Source organism: Eptesicus fuscus, chromosome 16 (assembly GCF_027574615.1).
Source record: "Eptesicus fuscus isolate TK198812 chromosome 16, DD_ASM_mEF_20220401, whole genome shotgun sequence".
NCBI lineage: Eukaryota > Metazoa > Chordata > Mammalia > Chiroptera > Vespertilionidae > Eptesicus > Eptesicus fuscus.
In genome coordinates this window covers 14,930,568-14,950,168 of record NC_072488.1, presented here as the reverse complement: position 1 = coordinate 14,950,168, position 19,601 = coordinate 14,930,568, and the positions used below count along the sequence as shown (strand labels likewise).

The 19,601-nt window shown below is 47.0% G+C and overlaps 1 protein-coding gene across 1 annotated transcript in view; it reads left to right on the top strand.

Annotated features, from left to right (window-relative positions):
• Positions 1-5,206: 5,206 nt before the first annotated feature.
• Positions 5,207-19,601, top strand: part of XDH (xanthine dehydrogenase) — a 59,429-nt gene continuing 45,034 nt past the window's right edge. The window contains exons 1-6 of the mRNA XM_054728521.1: positions 5,207-5,248; positions 10,963-11,020; positions 13,327-13,423; positions 14,664-14,772; positions 18,090-18,216; positions 19,079-19,140. Of these exons, the coding sequence (XP_054584496.1) occupies positions 5,207-5,248; positions 10,963-11,020; positions 13,327-13,423; positions 14,664-14,772; positions 18,090-18,216; positions 19,079-19,140 (495 nt within the window). The remainder of the gene's footprint in view (positions 5,249-10,962; positions 11,021-13,326; positions 13,424-14,663; positions 14,773-18,089; positions 18,217-19,078; positions 19,141-19,601) is intronic.

Here is a 19,601-nt window from a genome sequence, read left to right as displayed (position 1 = left end):
AGAAAACAAATAAACATCTCTGCCCTTGGGGAACTTAATATATTAGTGAATGTAATACTAGACGCTGTAACAGGCAAATCCAGAAATCTTGGTGAGAAAACACAATGCAAGCTTATTTCTTGCTCCTACAAAGTCCAATACATGACAAGAGTGGGGGAGGGAAGTGCTCAGATTACTGTATTTATTTAAGGACTTTGGCTGATGGAAGCTCTGCTGTCTTCATTGTGTGGCTTCCAAGGTCCACTTGGGCATTGACATTAGCCATCCAACTGTGGGAGAGAGAGAATGGGAGCTGTGACATTGTGAACAGCACTTTCTCATATTACATTCACCAGAACTCAATTATACGGCTTTCTACAGGTAGAAGGCGGCTGAGAAATGTCATTCCTGGCTGGGCAGTGACTTCCCAGCAGAAACTCTTCACTAGAGAAGAAGGGTATGGATATTTGTGGGGCAGAGACATCTTACACACTTACATTCTAATGGGTGCAGGGTAAGAGATCATAAATACATAAGTGAGGTCATGGTATAATATCTCAGATGATTAATAAGAAAAAAGTCAGAGGAGGAGGATAGGGGTTGCAAACAGTTGTGAAAAGAATTTTCTCAATGGTTACTCATTGGGCCGTATTGTCTACAGAGCACATGACTTGATCTTTGGGTGAAGAAGTAAAGGCTCTTCTTCCCCAATTGTGCTAGAGCAGCTCAGATGGGAAAGAGAGACTTTACTTTGTGTGCAGACAAACCCACGCTGTCATCACCACAAATGACCTTGGAGTTCGAGAGCTTATTGAATGCGAAAGACATTTTCAAAAAATATAACAGAAGAAGACCAGTCAAGTGGGGTTGAATTTGCTTCTGGGCCTTTTCTATTCCTCTAGCTTTTATATGTCTGCAGCACTAACTCAGGCTGAAGTTCACATCCATTTAGATTTGATGCTGTGTCCACTTCTGAGTTATCCCTTTTTGATTCTAAAGGAACTTACTTCCCAGATGCATGTAGACAATCAGGGGTTGATTTCCTCCCTGGTAATAATGTGACCTTTATGTTGAGGAATACCGGTTGGTTACCTCATATCAATGATAAAAAGAAAGTTGCTGGTGAGGGAAGTTCAATGGTGTTGATATGTGGAATGATGGAAGAAAATTCCACATTTGGTAAAAGGCAGAGGCTTAGACATTTCTGAAATCCATTTGTTCCTTGTATTGTGGGCTCAACTCATAAGCATTTTTTAAAATTTTATTTTTTAAAAATATATATTTTTTTATTAATTTCAGAGAGGAAAGGGAAAAGGAGAGATAGAAACATCAATGATAAGAATCATTGATCAGCTGCCTCCTGCATGCCTCCTACTGAGGATCAAGCCCACAACCCCGGGCATGTGCCCTGAAGGGGAATCGAACTGTGACCTCCTGGTTCATAAGTTGACCCTCAACCAATGAGCCACACCAGCCAAGCTCATAAGCATTTTTGATTTTTTTTTTTTTATAGACTTGGCCCTCTGCTGGGCACCAGCAATATAGTTGGAAACATGGTTCTGCTCCTGGTCTTAGGGGCTTCACTAACCAGAAGCCTGGATTTCAGCCGGGCTGAGAAAGACTCTGAGTGCTATGCTCACAGTCCTGGGGGTTCACGCTCCATAGTTAGTGAAGAGCCACCAGAGAGATGACTTCTCTGCTGCTGAGTGGGTGACAGATGTAGAAACTGACACTCACTCGCCGTCAGATAGCAAGTCAAACTGTCTGCCTCTCGTGTCTGGAGAGGAAAGATAAGAATAACTTCCCGGCCTATCCCGCGGGGCTTTTATAAGGATCAAATGAAATCACATCATGCACAATGAAATGCTCTTCAGGTGTCAAGAGCTATCATTAGGACTGGTTAATAGTCTGGATGTTTGGAGAACCAGGGAGGACTTGGGTGGTGGGCAGTGATGCTCTGAGAATGTGGCGAAATCTTTCGTCCAGAATGGGCATGTGTAGGAAGAAAATCAGGTCTTTGGCAAGAAAATTAAGAAAAGTCTGAACCATGAAATGTGATTTTTTTTTCCCTTCTCAAGTAAAGTTTTTTTTTTTTTTACTAAAATACATTTTTATTGATTTCAGAGAGGAAGGAAGAGGAAGAGAGAGATAGAAATATCAATGACGAGAGAATCATTGATCAGCTGCCTTCTATGCACCCCACACTGGGGATCGAGCCTGCAACCTGGGCAAGTGCCCTGATCAGGAATCAAACCGTGACCTCCTGGTCCATAGGTCGATGCTCAACCACTGAGCCACGCCGACTGGGTTCAAGTGAAGTTTGTTGTAAGTGAACAGAGGACACCTGTAGGGTACAGACAGATGCACATCTGGGTGCAGAGAGAGGGAGTGAGCAGCACAGGGCTGGCCCTGAGACCTCCGTGGGAAGCGAGACCTGCCAGAGCACCAGACCTGGCCAGGCATTCAGAGAACCTTCGAGCGCTTTTCTGAAACACTTCTTCCAGGGAATGCGTGGCCCAGAGAGCTCACTATGCCAGAAGTTATGACTTGGCTCTTCACAGCATTTTTACTCTTCTTATCTCTTGTGATTTCCTGAAAGTGTTGTTCCAAGAGGAAGACTTGTTTGTGTCCAGGGGGCCTCAGGGCTTACCTGACTTTTCCATGGACTTTGGGACCTCGTCTACCAACGCGGTGCAAATGATAAAGCAACATGTTCTTTTGAAAAGTGCGGTAAGTGAATGTAATGTAAGTTATAGTTGGCCTATTCCCAGACCATGAATTCCATTAATTCAGCCCAAATTTGGGAATTCATTCAACATTGAAAACAGATATAGGAGGGCATCATCTGTGGAAAAAAAAAAAAAGAAGCTTATTTTAGACTGTTTTCCCCTAATTTATAACATCTGGAAAAACCACAGAGAAAAAAATGGTCACAAATATTTTGCTGAATAAAAAGTAATACTAATTTAAAGGGTTTTTTTGGTTAAATCTCAGTATTATAGAAATAAATTATTATTACAGAAATAAAGTATGAGAGACAGCATGAGTCCTTCTTGAAAATGTATTTTGCTCTCATTTTTTCAGTGATTCCCGGTAAAGGGGAACTTCATCTCTGAGAGGCTGAAGACTGGCAGACGGCGGACAAGTAAATCACTATGTATGCACTGAGCATCTACTGTGAGTCACACGCCTAACCTAAGTCCCATTTAATTCTCACCACAGTGATTCTTACCAAGTAGGTATAGTCGCCCCCATTCCATAGATAAGCATACTGAGGCCAAGAGAGGGATTTTTGCCAAAGGTCTCACAGAAGTGGTAGAGCTAATATTCAAGCCAGTCTACCTACATCAAACCTGAGGCCCTGCCTCAGCCTTCCCGCTTTACCTTGAGAGTTTCTTGGGACTTTGGGTAGAGACTGGCTAGGAAGTAAAGGGCTTGGATAGCTGGGTGGATCAGTGAATAGAGGAAAAGCCGCTCCAGCACAGAGGCGAAAGGTCAGGGAGAAGTCACCCATTACCAAACACCACCCCAGGCTCAGCCCCTCTTTCCTTCTTTCTTTTAGAGCAGGGTTTCTCAATCTTGGCTCTACTGACATGGAAGACCAGATAATTGTTTGTTGTTGGGGCTGTCCTGTATATTACAGAGTGTCTTGTAGCATCCTTGGCCTCTGTCTACTAGATACCAGTAGCAACCCTTCCCGGTCATAGCAATAAAACACAACCCCCGCCATTGCCGAATGGCTTCTGAGATTGGGAATCCTCGCCCACCCCAGTTAAGAATCATTGGTTTATGGTGACCAACCAACATAGTTTGCCCCGGACTGAAGGGGTTCAGTGCTAAAACCAGGATAGGTGGGGGGCAAACTGGGATGAGTGGCCACCCTACAAATAGAATTTCATCTCCTGCTTACATGAAGGCTGTGGTTGGGAGACACGCCTGTGTGGATAACACGGTTGTCCTGTAGTCTTCCGTTTCTCTAAGCTGCTGCTGTGCCAGGCACTTCTGCTTAATACTCCTTTCTCTCCACCCCACTCCACATAGCTTGCCAGGAGTATGGGGAAAGTTACCTGTTTCCAAGGGCTGTTTGAGTAACTGTGTGGGTCCTTTTAGAATGAAAGGAGACCAGAGAGAATGCTGGTGTGTGTGTGTGTGTGTGTGTGTGTGTGTGTGTGTGTGTGTGTATGGACTGGTAGGGGCATTTGGGTGCCAGACTGCAGAGAGCTCATTGGTGCTGCCCAGGTGGGCAATGTGCATATGTGTTTACATTAGGAGTTAATGAATACTGGATGAGGGCAGGTTTTCAGCTCCGAGCTAACTTGGCCTATGACTAGGTAGTGTGAGCATTTCAATTTATTTGGTATTACGAAATATTTTTATGAGTTACTCTGATGACATATAAAGGGCATATTCCTGAGATACGTAAGTAAAAGAAAAGCCTCAAAATTTTGTTGCATTCAGCAATTGCACTGTAGAGATTTAAGAAACAGTTGTTGAATTATTTTTGTTGTGTTGTTGAGTATACATCAGCATTAGTAATCAGTATTTTAGTTCTTTGCAACTTAACAAAGCGCTTCCAAAATGTATCATATGTCCCTCAGCCTTCTGCTTTTGGAGTCATTGGTGTGCCCTAGAGGGTGAGCACAGCAGAGTTCTGAAGGAGATAAGTAACTGGCTGAGGTCCAATGCCAGGTTTTGCATCTGGATCACTGGGCACCACATCTGTGACCTCCATATTCCTCCAGAAGGATGAGCCCTGCGTGTAAGTGCTGAGTCTGCGTCGCTGTAACTATAAATGGTGAAACATCAAGTGCAGACAAGGAGGGTGTGAGTCAGACCTTCTGCCCTGACTCTGACAATGGCCCCTCCCCCTTCTCTGTGTTCAGCCAGTGGGAGGATGAAGCAGGTTCCACGGGGCAGTGCCTAAAACCATGGAGACACTACCAAGGCTGATAACCTTGCTGATTCCCTGTCCTCCTCTGTGCTCTATGACACAGGTGTTGGGGGTGTGATTTGCTTGTGAATGATCGCTTTCATTTTCCTTGATTATGCAAACTGGTGGCTTTTGCCAGGAACTTTACTCCCTGAGGCTGTACGCTGGTTCCCTCCTATTGGCCTACTTGGTCTCATTATTTTGGGGAGGCGTACTTTTCAAGTGACAGAGGAGTGATAACTGCCCTTGCCTCTTGGGAGTGAGGTACCTGGAGTTCAGGGGCCCCACCTGTTGACAATGACAGCGGACGAGTTGGTTTTCTTTGTGAATGGCAAAAAGGTAAGCAGGAGCTGACCTTTGCTTTGGCTTCCCTGCTCCCTGGAAAGGGCTGTGTGTCCTGTGGAAGAGGCTGTTCTCTCTCTTTCGTGTTCTCTTCTCTCTGTCTCCCTTTAAAGGTGTGGCTGCGTTTGGGGTGACTTTGGGGAAAGAAGACCTTCTCTGGGCTAGAACAGAGTCAAGATAGATACTCAAGGGGCAAAGGAATAAGGGGCAGGGAAGCGAGGAGAGAAGTGTCTGTGATCTTCCCCCATCCCACCCACCCCACACTGGCAGGAAGCTGAGAAGGGAGGACAGGGTTCTAGGTGAGACTGGAGGTCATCCACCACACTTCTATTTCTGTATTTAATCAAATATGTCCTAAGGTTTCTGTTGATGTCTTTACCGAGGGAAGGAACAGGAAGGTGTTTTCTTGCTAATATCAGGATATAAGGTGTACGCAGCCTTTGCTTCTGATATTTCATGTATGGAAATATAGCAGCTAACTTGTGGGAATACATATACTGACATCTTGTGGCAGACACATTTATTTTCATGAAGGTCATCCTTGCCCCTGCCCTTAGTTCTACATATTAATATTGCAAATCCCTTTGATAAAAATGGACCATTTGGATTATCTTCATGGGTGGCCAGGGACCTAGGGAAGGTGAGGGTAGGATGGGGCAGAGGGGGACTTATGACATGGGGACCATGTCCTTGCAGCACTGGAAGGATGAGGACCTTTGCAAATTGTAATGTAGGTGTAGACAGAGAGGGTGCAAGCACATTACATTGTCTCCATCTTCATCTTGCCCTCCCTACACCGCTGCTGACTTGCTTTAGTTCCTCAGTTGGGAATGAATGGGACAGTAAGAGAAATTGTTGCACATTGAAAATAGCCATGTGACCATGTGGGTGAATAATGTGCCTGTGGGCCCCCCCAAAAGGCAATTTTATTTGTTTTGTTGTATTGGCAGTTTTGAGAAGAAAAACAGGGTGACTTTCCCAGTAATTTTCAAGAACTAAACTGTGCTTCATAGGACATCTAGTGCTTAAGTGTTAGGGTGTGGAGAAAATTCCATGAGCTACCGTAACATCAGTGCTCCAGGGGCTGTGGATTCAGTGAGTGGAGTCACCGGGAGGCACAGGGGAGCGGGGTCAGCCATGCCCTTCTGGGTTCAAAGTTGTCTCTCCGTGCCAGTTTCTTTCCAGGATTGGCATCTGGCAGCGAACCAAGAGGTAGGGCGAAGCTTCCACGTTGGTGGCAGTAGGACTTTTGCACCCAATATTTCCAACAATTTTATTGCATTCAGCAATTACACTGTAGAGATTTAAGAAACAGTTGTTGAATTGGCTTTCTAGAAGGGTGTCTTCTGTGGGATTGTTCTAAGCAATTTTTACATTGAATGAGCAGCTGGACTTAATGACTTCCAAGGCCACGCCCCCTCTAAAGTTGATTTTTTTATTGAGCCATCAATTCCTGTGCGTCAGTACAAGCTTCTGTTCTTTACACATTGTTTGCCCCGATGCACTGGAACATTTGAAGGGAAATCCGGCTTGGAAAAAATTGCTTCCTCATGAGTTTTATTTTCACTTGAGGAAAGCAATTTCGAATGTGTAGATGGTATCGTCACATCAAACCCTACCACCTATTATGGCCAGTTTTGGTGATGAATACCCATGTTTGAGAAACCGCTGGGAAGAGGACAGGCAGTGCAATGAGTGATGACGTAAAAGCAGTACTCTAAAAATAAGACCCAGCCAAGGGATCCCCAAACAAATTCAGGCAGGTGTGAGTAAGCGTATTCCCAGGTGGAGTCCCAAATGTTCTAGACCTTTTGTTACAGGACATTATACACAGACGTTATCAAACAAGGGGCCAGAACTTGGTGACTCACTCTTCAGTGTGAGCCTTCTACTCTCCCTCTGCTTCACTAGCTGGGGTCCTGGGGAGGATGTAAGATACCAACCATCAAGTACCCAGGGGGCCTTCTGTGGAGGTGATGGGCCTTGATGGCTGTTGTTTTCACATCTTCTGATCGGAAGTCAGAGTGGAAGGGAAAGAGCTGCCCAGGGTTTTGCTATTGTAGTGATAGTCCTTTGGGAGGGTAGGATCCTTGCTTTTCGGAGCAATCGCTCTCGTTTAGTGGAGACTGTGGCATTTGGAGGAAGCTAGGGAGGTTTAGCATGTAGGGTGCAGCTGAAGGTGTCCAATAGTGATCCCCCCACAAGAAGTCAGTGTCAGTGACTCGAGCCGCTCTCTCTCCCTCCCTCACATCATTGACATTTTGCAAGTTCCTCCCAGCCCTGGGCTTGTGGATGTACATGGGCTGGAGGCATTGCCATTCAAGAGTTTATGAACTAGTTGCAGAGGTGGATTATGGTTAGGCAAAGTAATATATTCCAAAATGTATTTCACAGGAAACTATCCCCATGAGATACCCTTCTTGGATATTCTTAAAGCACTCAGCCCAGGGCTGGCACAAAATAGGTGCCTAGTTCATGTGAGTGGGATGAATAGATGAATAGATGAATAATAATAAATTTCTGGCAAAGAAATTTATTTTTTAAACTTTTTATTTTAAGTTTGCAGAAATGTTACAGGAAGGATGCAAAGAAATATTAAATAGACTTTTCCTACCTGTTAACATTTTGCCACATTTGTATTTTATTTCTCTCTCTCTCTCCATATATATGTATGTATTTATAGGCATGTACATAGATATATAGGTATATGTATTATAAGTACACAAATATATACTTATTATGTATGTAAATAATTGAACTAAATATATAAATCATAACATTTTATTTCTGAATCATCTGAGGGTAAATTTCAGACATCATACCCTCTTATCCCTTAAATTAAAAATAACGATATTATAACAGAACCATAGATTTTAAAAATCAGGAAGTTTAGTGTTGACATAATACTATGATCTAAAATCTATAGATTTTATGCAACATTATTTCATGGACGTCCAGTGACGTCCTTCCTGACTTCCCCCATCCCGCCCCAGCCCAGGATTGCATCTTGCAGTTAATTGTCAAGTCTCTTTAGTGTCCTTTAATCTGGAACAGTTCCTTAGCTTTCCTTGTCTTTTGGGACGTTGATGTTTATGAAGAGAACACGTCAGTTGTTTTTTAGAATGTTCCTCATTTTGAGTTTGTGTCATGCTTCCTAATAATTCCATCCAGAGTCTGCACTGTGGGCGGGAATTCCAGATAAGTGGTGCGACCTTCTTGGAAGGATATCATGTCAGTGTCCATGTTAGTGGGTGTGAACTTGCTCCTTGGGTGAGGTGGTGCTCAGGTTTCTGAGCTGTCAGGTTACTCTTGCTTCCTTTATCATTAGTAAATGATATGTAGGAAGTTACTCTGAGGCTGTACATATCTCATTATCAAACTTACACTCACACTCGTTTTATTATCCATTAATGTTAATCATTCTCAACTGGATCAATTATGGGGCAGGTTATAAGATGGCCAGTCATGTTTATTAGTTGGTTTTCTTCTGCCAAGAAAAGTTTCCCTTCTCTCCCATTTGTTTCTTTCTTTATTAATTATGAGTTCAGACTCATGAGTTTTAACTTTACTTAATGGAGTATAAACCCATTTTGGCCATTATTTGTGTTGGTGATTGAGGTTTTCTAAAACAATCTGCCTAATCCAGTGTCTCCTAAGCCCCCTTCCCCACAAAGTGTTTTTTCCTGTGGGATACCCACTGGCGTCCCATTGAGAGAGGGTTCCATGGGGTTTTCTGGGGGCAAACCCTGCAGCCAGGCCCTGAGAGTGGCACAGCCATTCTCTGTTGGAATTCAGGGAGGTGGGCTTGTGGCTGGGGTGATATGGAAAGCCTTACTAGGGAGGTGTCCAGGGTCTTCTGATAAGTCAAGACGCAGATGGAAGAGGAGTGAAATGGTTGAAGACGTATGAGTCAGAAGGTAGATGGTGTGTTTTCACTGGAGTACGAAGACCAGCTTGGCAGGGAAAGTTTGGGGGGCGGGGAGGCTGATAATGAAGATGGGGGACATATTGAAAAGGGCCTTGACAGACAGCCTAAGGAACCTGGGAGACCTTGCAGGTCACTGAAGGCAGAGCAGGGAACCGATGTGATGTGACGGAAGCAGAGCTGGAGGGAAGGAGGAAGGACCCACTTGGGGAGAAGACAGTAGCTAAGGCCCTTACATCCGTCTACAGAACAGGCGCTGGGGATCTTTAGTTTGTACATTTATGATTTCTTCTCCAAGAGGAAAGGCATAGTTTCTCTGTAAACTTTGTAACCAGGACCTTGAATAAGCTGTGGGGTATAATAAAAAAGGAAAATTCATCCTATCTTTCCCTTTCCCTCAAACTTGATTCAAGAGGCAAATTCTGGCATTTTGTTACCTCTTTGGCTACTTTTGGTTAATAAAAAACCCTATGGTCATTTCTGAGTTGCCAAACACAGTCTCAGTTCAGGACAGAGGTGGGGGCAGCAAGAAGGTTTCCATTTGATTGGTGCTGGGATAAGGTGGCTTCCCACCAGGGGCACATTCACTGGGAGCTCTGACATGGGGTCTGCGCTCATCCCAGGCCGCTGTTCTCTCTCAGCCTCCAGTTTGGGAGGTCCATTCTGCACAGACTCTGTTGGAGGTCCTATCACCTGTAGTTGTTTTTTTTGGAGAATGATTTAAACAGTTCTCTCTTTCTCTCTCTCCCTCTCTTTTCCTCTCTCCCTCCCTAATTTCCTCCCCGCCTCTCTTTCTCTCTCGTTGTCTCTCTATTTTGCATGGCCTCCATTAGGTCCATCCATGGTCAACACTTCACGCGCTTTGCTCTCCCGAACTCTGGGAGTGCACCCCAATCCCAACGCTGACGCTGCTTCTTCAGCTGTCTGGTAGGCCTGCCTCTGGCTGTTTAGATGGGCCAGACCACCGCTTCCCCAGTACTGCAAAGGTCACACGCTAGCTTCCTGCATGGTGCTATGGAAGCCCCCTCACGATGTGTGAGGTGCGAGCAGATACTTCTCTCCTGACTTTAGGAAGGTGTGGAAGTCATACCACAGGGCTCTCTACAGAAACCCTCATCACAAATTCTCTCCCTTTAACCACCCCACTCACCCAAACCCTTTCACCCTTGATCATGTGTGAGGAGGCATGAAATGTTTTTCCATGGATTTCCTCTGAAAATTTGCACTGTGTCTGTAGAATGCGCACTTCGCTCTGTAGACAACCTCCTCCCTTTTATTGGAAATCCCATTTGTGGCCCTTTGGTTGGAGAGTTCTCCTTTTCTGACAGGTGTTAATGTTGTTGACTGTGATAGCCCAGTGAGCACAATACTCCACTGTGAGCACAGGTCCATGGACTGGCTCTCCGCTGTCCAAGTGTGGACACCCCAGGAGGAAAACCCAGAGCCTGCACACTGCCACCTCAGCTGTCCCTGGCATTCACAGATCAGCAGCTGGAAATGAGGTGACATGTTTGATTTAGAAAGGGCTTTGCCTCGGTCAGCCCAGCACGGCAGGTGAAACACCTAAGTGCTCGTGGTGGGTCCTACTGTAGAACCTTAGGATTGAGGATGTCAGCACATACGTAGTTTGGCTTGTAGTGAATATGTTCATTCTGATGGAATTTTCAAGAGAAAGCCCTTTAGTTTTTGTAAGATATTTAACACATCCCCATTAACTTTAACAATTTTTTTTTCAGTAAGAAAATGGCTAAGTACACCTATGATATATTTTTCTGTTATTTTGTAGGTGGTGGAGAAAAATGCAGACCCAGAAACAACCCTTTTGGCCTACCTGAGAAGAAAGCGTATCCTGACTTTGGAGTGGGGTGAGGGGGCGGGCTGGTGGGACTCCTTCTCCGGGTTGCATGTCATTTCCTAGTGACTGCTGGGGAGGCTGTGGCGTGTGGAGGCAGGAGCACTGGATTGGGGCTCTGGACACCTGCATTCTAGCCGCACTTGGCTGCCGTGTGACCCTGGGAAGTCATTTGAGCTCTGGGTCTGCAATTCTCAGCTATTGAATAGGAAGATCATTCTTGTGTGCTCCTTAAGATCTCTTTCAGCGAAGACTCTAGTGAAACCAAGGTTTGACCCTGGGCCTGCAAAACAAGCAGCTCCCATAGGCACTCATTAGCCCTGGCCAGCTTCATGGTCATTCCCTCTCAGAGGACCCGGACCATCCTCAGCCCATCTCTGCCTGCAACCTAAATGGGCTTCCTGGGGAAAGTTTCCAGTTCAGAGAAGGTGGAGAGAAAGTCAGAGGAAGCAGTGTGTGTTGGAGAAGAGAAGCCTGAGGTGGGGAACTATGTAGAGGTGCCACCCATTGTGGAAATGACAGTGCTGGGAGGCTTGGGCAGGGGACACCTGACAGGGATTTCAGATTCTGCTCTTCATTGAGCGTGGGGAGGGTGCCAGTAAGAGCCCCCAAACCTTGTAAAGATTTTATTTATTTATTTTTCAATTACAATTGACATTTAATATTATTTTGGATTGGTTTCAGGTGTACAGCATAGTGGTTATGCAATCACATACTTTATAAAGTGTTCCCCTCCTCCCCTCTAATATTTCCAGTGCCTACCTGGCACCATTCATAGTTATTACAATACTAGAGGCCCGGTGCATGAAAATTCATGCACTGGAGGGGGGATCCCTCAGCCAGGCCTGGCCCCTCTCATAGTTCGGGAGCCCTCAGGGGCGGGACGCTACTCGGCGACCAGGGGAAGGTGACACCCCCATCACACTTCTGCTGCTGCCACTGCTGGCAGCGCAAGCCTTGGCTGGCCCTGGTTACTTGAGCCTTGGGCCAGCCCTGGGTGGCTGGGGGGCTGAGGGGGCTGGGGGACTCTGGAGGCAGGCACCCCAGTGGGGCTGAGGGAACTGGGCGCCACCATTTGTGGCTGTGGGTTCTGCCATTGTTGAGGGCGGGGCAGTCAATTAGCATATTCCCTCCTTATTGGCTGTGGGCGTTGCTAACTTTGCAATGGCGTGAGGGTCAATTAGCATATTTCCTCTTTATTAGATAGGATTATTGACTGTATTTCCTATGCTGTACTTTATATCCCCATATTTTGTAATGAGCCCTTGTAATGTTTGTTCTTTCAGGGTAGGAAAATATTCTGAGACCCTGGAACAAAAACAATAACAAAAATATAACAGGAGCTGACATTTAATGAGCACTTACTATGTCCAGGGGGAGTTCAAGGTGATATCTGTGGGTTATCTCACTGGTCCCCACAGCAATGCCTCTGACAGAGGAGGAAGTGAGGTCTGCACATGTTGAGGGACCTCCTCACTCGTGCATTCTGGGCAAACATTGGCACAACCTAGACTAAAGCTTAGAGCCATGCTCTTCACTGCTACCTGTACTGGAAACTCTCCCGGGGTCTGTTGTCAGGACAATGCTCATCCTGACCTCTTGTTCCCAGAGGCAAGAATATCCAGTGGCTGATCCCAGTGACATATTTGGGGACAACAAAGGATTGTTTCTACACTCACAGAAGTGAGCCTGCAAAGTATCAGATTATTTATTTCTGCAAGCATGTGTAAGACATGGCTCCAATATTGGTCTCTGACCTCAAAAATATTATCATTTTAATTTCCCTTCACATATCCTATGGACTGGACATTCAAAAGGCCAGGCCCAGCCCTAATTTGGGTGACTGTATTTCATCAGCCTCAAAGGTTCAGGATAAAAAGCTGGGACTCAGCAAATCCCAGAACAGATCAACGTCTCTCTCTGGTCCGAGTGACTTCATGGCAACCCTGCTGGGCGGGTGTGACAGCTGTCTACATGCGCAGATTTTGAGGTGCCCAATTCTCTTGCCTAGGGAGATCACAGGACTGGGGGGCTATAAGGCCATGCCTGGAAGACTATGACACCAAGAAAAGTTTCTAGTATTCAAGTCCTGGTCAAGTACATGGCCCCATCCCTGCCTCCTGGGGTCAGTGCAGCCTCTCTGATGAGGAGGCCATGTCGGTCTGCTGCCTCCCTAGTGGAGGGGCCTGTGTGTGACAGTGGATGACTCTACACTCGAAGCTCTGCCCAGTACTTCCCAGCAGCCCAGCAAAGACGCTTTTTCTCTGAGTTTGTGTTCCTTAACCCTTGACCATTCAGTGGGGCTGAGCGGGACCAAGCTGGGCTGTGGAGAAGGGGGCTGTGGAGCTTGCACCGTGATGTTTTCCAAGTATGATCGTCTCCAGAACAAGATCATGTATCCTTTTCCTGCTGGCTTATTGCCCATGTGCGGACTATGAAGCAGGAGTCAGCTTGTGAGTGAGCGAGCATGTGAGTGTATGTGTATGTGACCTTTCTAAAATCCAGTCTCATTTCACATCCCATGAAATCCTTCAACAGGTCTCCATCACCCCCAGGATAAAGTCCAATCTCTTTGCTTAGCACACGAAGCCCTTCACAACATACCCCACCTTTCCTCTCCAGTTTTCTTTCTCTCCATGGGCCCAGCACTCCATTCATCAGTGCATCCTAGTCCCTCCTGCAGAGACAATTGTGAACAACTAACATTCCATTCCCACTAATCTCTTGGTCTTTGCGTAAGCTGTTTTCCAAGTCTTTTTGAATATCCTTTCTTCCAGGACTTCTGTACATGGCTCCTTCTGGGAGGCTGAGAATGCACTGCTGTCTTGAGGACTCGGAAAAATACCACCTCCTCCAGGAAGGCTTTCTTGATCTCTTAAACGTGTTAGGTGCCCTTTGTCTGAGCTAGTCCCATAGTGCCCTGTGCACAGCCCTCCTCAGCACCGATAATAAGATATTTAAATTTCACCTTCACACTGGCTTATTTCCTGGTTGACTGCAAATGACTAAAGAACAGAGATTTCATCTTATTCACCTTTACTTCTCAGCCCTCAGTAGAGTGCCTGGTGTATGGCTGGCAATCAATAACAGATCAAGTGAATGAATGATGGATAAAGGAATGGATATAAGCACGCTCTAAGGGGTTGGTATCTCATGTCCCTTGAGAAATGGGGGAGGTAGAGGTGGGTGAAAACAGGAAAGCAAAAGTGCCTGGAGGTACTAAAATTGAAGAGGCGAGGGAAGGGCCCTACAGAGAGAGGAGCACGTGTTGGGTCTGGCACCTGCCAAAAACTTCCCCTTAACTCAGACTCCAGGGTCGGGCTGAGTAAGAGGCGTCTGAAAGTGACCCTGGCTCCCTTGCTCCAGCTGGGAGGCATAGGGTGCCCTGCTGCCTGACCCCCAAATGCAGGAGGGTTCAGGCCTCACCGGGGGTGGGTGTTGGGCGAGGGGGAGTGTCCTTTGTTCCTCGGTCCGAGTCTTGGGTGGAGAGTCAAGAACAGCTGTAGAAGAGAAAAGGACATAATGTAGAGTGGAAAGAAATGACACAGCATCACAGTCTCCCAGGCCCTGCACTCAGTCAGGTCCATCCTGATGGCCTGCATGGACAATGGAATGACCTTAATCTGGGGTTTCAGCCACTTTTCTGCCAATGCCTGCCTGGCCCCCATCTGCTCCTTGCACCATGTTGCCGTGACGACTGTGGAAGGGATAGGAAGCACCAAGTCCAGGCTGCATCCCGTGCAGGTAAGCAGAGCAAAGGGAGCTCATGACAAAGCTACAGACTTGCTTTGGGTTGTTGGGCTATCACCTCTGGGCAAAGGAGGCGTTGTGACCGGGCCACTTCCCCATCTCCTTAGGGGTGAGGGTTGGGGGTGGGCTGTGAGGCAGAAAAAGGAGGAGGCGCCCATGCTGTGGCGGAGTGAATGCAACATTGCATGACTCCAAGGGGACCAATAGGTCAACTGGATCTGGTGGCTGGACAGTCCAGCTGCACCAGAACTGGAGGGAGGAGGTGGGGGAACTTCCTCACCTTGAGCTTGAATATGCTTGGGAAACCCCCTGCCTTCCCAGATTCAAGATTCCAGGTGCTGTGTGTCCCTTGATAAAAAGCCCACTTACTCCCTGCCCCCTCGAATGGTAATTCCATTGCACCTCTCACCTGCCCCCCGCAGATTATATAAATGTGGGCTGCTAGGCCTCCATCCTCATTAAATGCAGGTAAACAAGGCCTGAATAAGAGAACAGAGACATTCGAGTGTCTGACCAAGGCTTTCTTCATGATGCTACCAGACCCCCTGGGAACAGATTGAAACTGGGAATGCTTTTGGGTTAGAGTGGGCAGTAGTCTGGGAGGTTTTGTGGCGAGAAGCAGGATGCTCTCAGGTGAAGTGTAATGGAGTATGCGTGGGAGCAGAGCACTGCGGGAAGAAAAGGCCGTTATTCCCAGTGCTTTTTGTTTGGGGAAACTGAGGTAGGGAGGTCTTTGCGAGATTACAATCACAGAGGGTGCCAGAGCTACACCCAGGTCTTCGTCCTGCTTTGACCATTCGGGGAGACCAGTTGTCCAGAGCATGCTGTCCTTGGGCTCTGACGTGAATGTGGGAGCCAGGCATCCGGTTGAGCAAGCTGGTTATACTCCTTGGGAGGAGTATCTGGGACCAGCCAGGTGAGGCCAGGGCGGGGTGGGGATGGTATTGCTTCACTCTGTGACTTCATTCTTAGCTTAGGCAGGAAAAGGGAAAATTGCTAAACTTGTCCAACCTGAAGGAGATGTGAGAAGGTTCATTAGGGCTTCTTATAATTATCCTTGAGACAAATAGAAAGAAAGAATGAACAGTTTAAATACTGAGATCATGTATGTGTAATTAGGCTAAAACCCTGCCTTTCCAGTGACACAAATCCTTATTCCCATGCTCTTATTTTGGTTCCCAGATAAGCTGTAGAGCTATATTCCACTTTTCCTTGTCTACTCAGTTTTTTCTCTTGGTTTCTATGACACTACACTCCCCTCATTCTCCTCCAACATCCATGCACTGGTCCTCTCTGCTCAGTCCCTGTGGCTGCAGCTCCCCAGGGCTCCCTCCCGGGCCCTTCCCTTCTCCATCTTCACACCCTTCCCATCTACATGTGAGTTTAATACCATCTACATGTGAACAGTACGCATATTTATATCTTCAGCTTTGACCTCTCCTCAGAGATTAGGTTCAGATTTCCAGCTGCCTACTTGGCATCACTACATGGTGTCTAGTCTCAAATGTAACAAAGGCCCATTCTTTTCCTACTTCTTTCCTCCCCAGTCTGTCTCCATCTGAGTCAATGGCAAAAGCATCCATCCACTTGCTCAACACAAACATCTAGGAGTCACCTTTGATGCCTTCTCTTTTACGCCACCCCCACTCCATCCAGAAGTAGTGTTTACCTCCCAATCCTACAGTGACACCTCCTTTTTCTCTCAGTTTCCCTATTACTGCTTGGTCTGAGCCGCCATCCCCTCTTGCCTGATCTTCTGTTTCTAGTGTTGCCCCCCTACCATCCATTCCCCACCCAACAGCCAGAAGATTCTTTAAAAACATAAATTAGATCTTATCCCAATATGGCTTTCCATCACACCCAGAATAAAAATCTGGGTCCTGACCCTGGCTTACGAGGAGGTACGTGATCTCTGCCAGAATTTCTCTTGTTCCAGCGGGTTCCATCCACACTGATCCTTAGTCATTCTAGCACACCAGGCTATGCACGTGCTGTTCCTCTGCCTGGAATACACTCTTCCCTGATCCAAATTGTAATTAAATTCAACTTAAAAGTCACCTTTTCAGAGCCACCACTTCTGACCACTGTGAGGAGCCATGGTCACTCAGGGTCCTGTCATCCTGAACTAATTTTTACATAGCGCTGATCTCCTCCTGGATTTTCTTTTTTTGTGTGTGTCAATATTTTTCTGACTAGGACTTGAGCTTCATGAGACCAGAGACCTTATCTCTCTTCCTCACTGTCTGGTCCCCTACCATGCCTGGCACATAATAGTTTCTCAGTAATTATTTATAAAATGAATGAATAGATATGCTAGGCCTGGGGATACAATATTCTAATAATTTTACTTAATGTAAGTGCCAAGAGAGACTCTTAAGAGACATAGTAATAATAATAATAATAATAATAATGTGGAAAATCTGGCAGGTTCTAATGAAAATTTTGTAATAATCATTGCATATCATATGTTCTATTTTTTTATTTTTTAAAAATATATTTTATTGATTTTTTTTACAGAGAGGAAGGGAGAGGGATAGAGAGTTAGAAACATAGATGAGAGAGAAACATCAATCAGCTGCCTCCTACACACCCCCTACTGGGAATGTGCCCGTTACCAAGCTACATGTCCTTGACTGGAATCGAACCTGGAACCCATCAGTCTGCAGGACAATGCTCTATCCAATGAGCCAAACCAGTTAGGGCTCATATGTTCTATATGATCCATTTCTCAGCTCTTATGTCCCCACTGGATGTTGAGAGTTACCACTAGACAGTGGTATTGTAGTTTGGAATAAGATGCATTCAGTTGGTTCTGAACAAAGGCTGGTTGAGGTGGATTGCGGGGCAGTGTAGGTAACAGAAGGTGACACAGCTCTTCGGTTCACTGTGAGTGTCTCTGGGTAAATCTCTTAATCTATGGACCTGCTTCCTCCTCTGCTCAGTGAAGGGAATGGAGGGAGAGAAGATGCTTCTGGCTCTAATAGTCACTCTTCTATGAAGGGCCTTTCCTACTAATAACGAACACTGCTTGAATTCCCACTGTATGCCAGGTATAATGGCAAGAGTTTTTGTGAATTATCTCATTGAATCCTCGCCACAGCTCTAGAGGTAAGTACCAGGACAAGGGACCTGCAGCTCAGAGAGGCTCAGTGATGTGCCCAAGGCCACAGTTGGCAAGTGGTGGTACTGGGATTTGACTTAGTGCAGCGCCCACACTGCCTGGTCGACGTGGCCTGGCTTCAGTTGAGTCACGTAGCAAGTCTGAGAGGGGTTCTGCCAACACAGGTGTCCATGTCATCTGTCCCTTGCAGGAGAGAATTGCCAAAAGCCACGGTTCCCAGTGTGGGTTCTGCACCCCCGGCATCGTCATGAGCATGTACACGCTGCTCCGGAACCAGCCCGAGCCCACCATGGAGGAGATCGAGGATGCCTTCCAAGGTACGGGCCCCGGGCACAGCCCAGGACGTAGGGTGGCAGATGGGGCTCTGAGGGGGTCAGTGCAGGGCCCAAGTGGAAGCCGGGGATAGGCCAGGAGTCCGAGGCACTGCCCTTAGGAGAAGCTCAGCCTACCCGCACGTGTTGGCTAAGATCTACTGGAGGGCTGGCCTCTCTTAGTTTGAGGAACACACAGGTGGGTTGGAGACAGTCTTGGTGTTCGTCTTCCCAAGGTGCCTTCCTGCCCTCCCTCTGCACTGGGGTGGGTGGCAGTGGGGAGACCATTTGGAAACTCCACAGGGCCTAGTGATAACATTTTCTTCCATCTCGGCTTCCACCAGGACAGGACTCTGCAGGGCAAAGGCCCATCTGAGAAGGCAGCCAGGATTCTGAGCTCAGGCAGGGTTGGCTTCCCACGTTCCCTCAGTGCAGGGACCTAGGAGCCTGGGCCAGGTGTCTGTTTCTCTGAACTGAATAGAGAATTCTCCCCGTCCATTCACCATTTCAGTCCACGATTTATTCAACCAGTTCTATTGAGTCCTATCATGAGCCAGGCACTACACAGGGAACAAGGGGACATGGGGATAAAAGACACAACCCTACTCCAGGGAGTTCATCCTCTGAGGGAGAGAGAGTTTCACTCATAAAACGATGACTAGGCACCATGGAAGCATTTAGGGCATTTCAGGAAGTCTTCCTGGAAGAAGTGGTAGATGTTTTGAAGCCAGCAGCACAAGGGAGGAGGAGGGGCATTCTAGGAAGAGAAAACAAAATATTCAGAAGGCGTCTGAGCCTCGGGCTCAGCCAGAGCCCCTCACCTGCCCTGGAGCCTGCACTGACATTGCCTCTGTTCCCTGTCCCACAGGAAACCTGTGCCGCTGCACAGGCTACAGACCCATCCTCCAGGGCTTCCGCACCTTTGCCAGGGTAAGTGGGTGCCCCAGGACATCAGTGGCCCTGCTCCTAAAGCAGCAACACCCTGCAATCACAGTTGGGAGGGATGCCAAGGGCCTCTGCATTACAGAGAAGCGAGAGAAGATGGCCAGGTGGCAGGTCCTCCCACTGCGGCTACCTGGCAGGGGCGGTAGACTCTGCCATTCTTATTCAGAGAGGGGTTCTCACCAACAGTACCAGGACTTTTTCTCCAGGAAGAGCCTGGGGAACTGGTTCCTGGAAGAGGCATGGTGCCCCAGAGCTAATTTCCTCCAGGGCACTTAGGCTTGGCAGCCTTCCTTGGAGACTGGCCTGCTCAGGCCATGGCACAGGTGCTGAATGACTCAGTACCCAGGCGCCTCATCCTTTCCTCTCCTGGCTGCCTTCTGCAGTTGGCGCTCTGCTGGGCTGATGAAACTGCTGATCAAATCACCAGTTTGCGAAGCCCTGCAGTG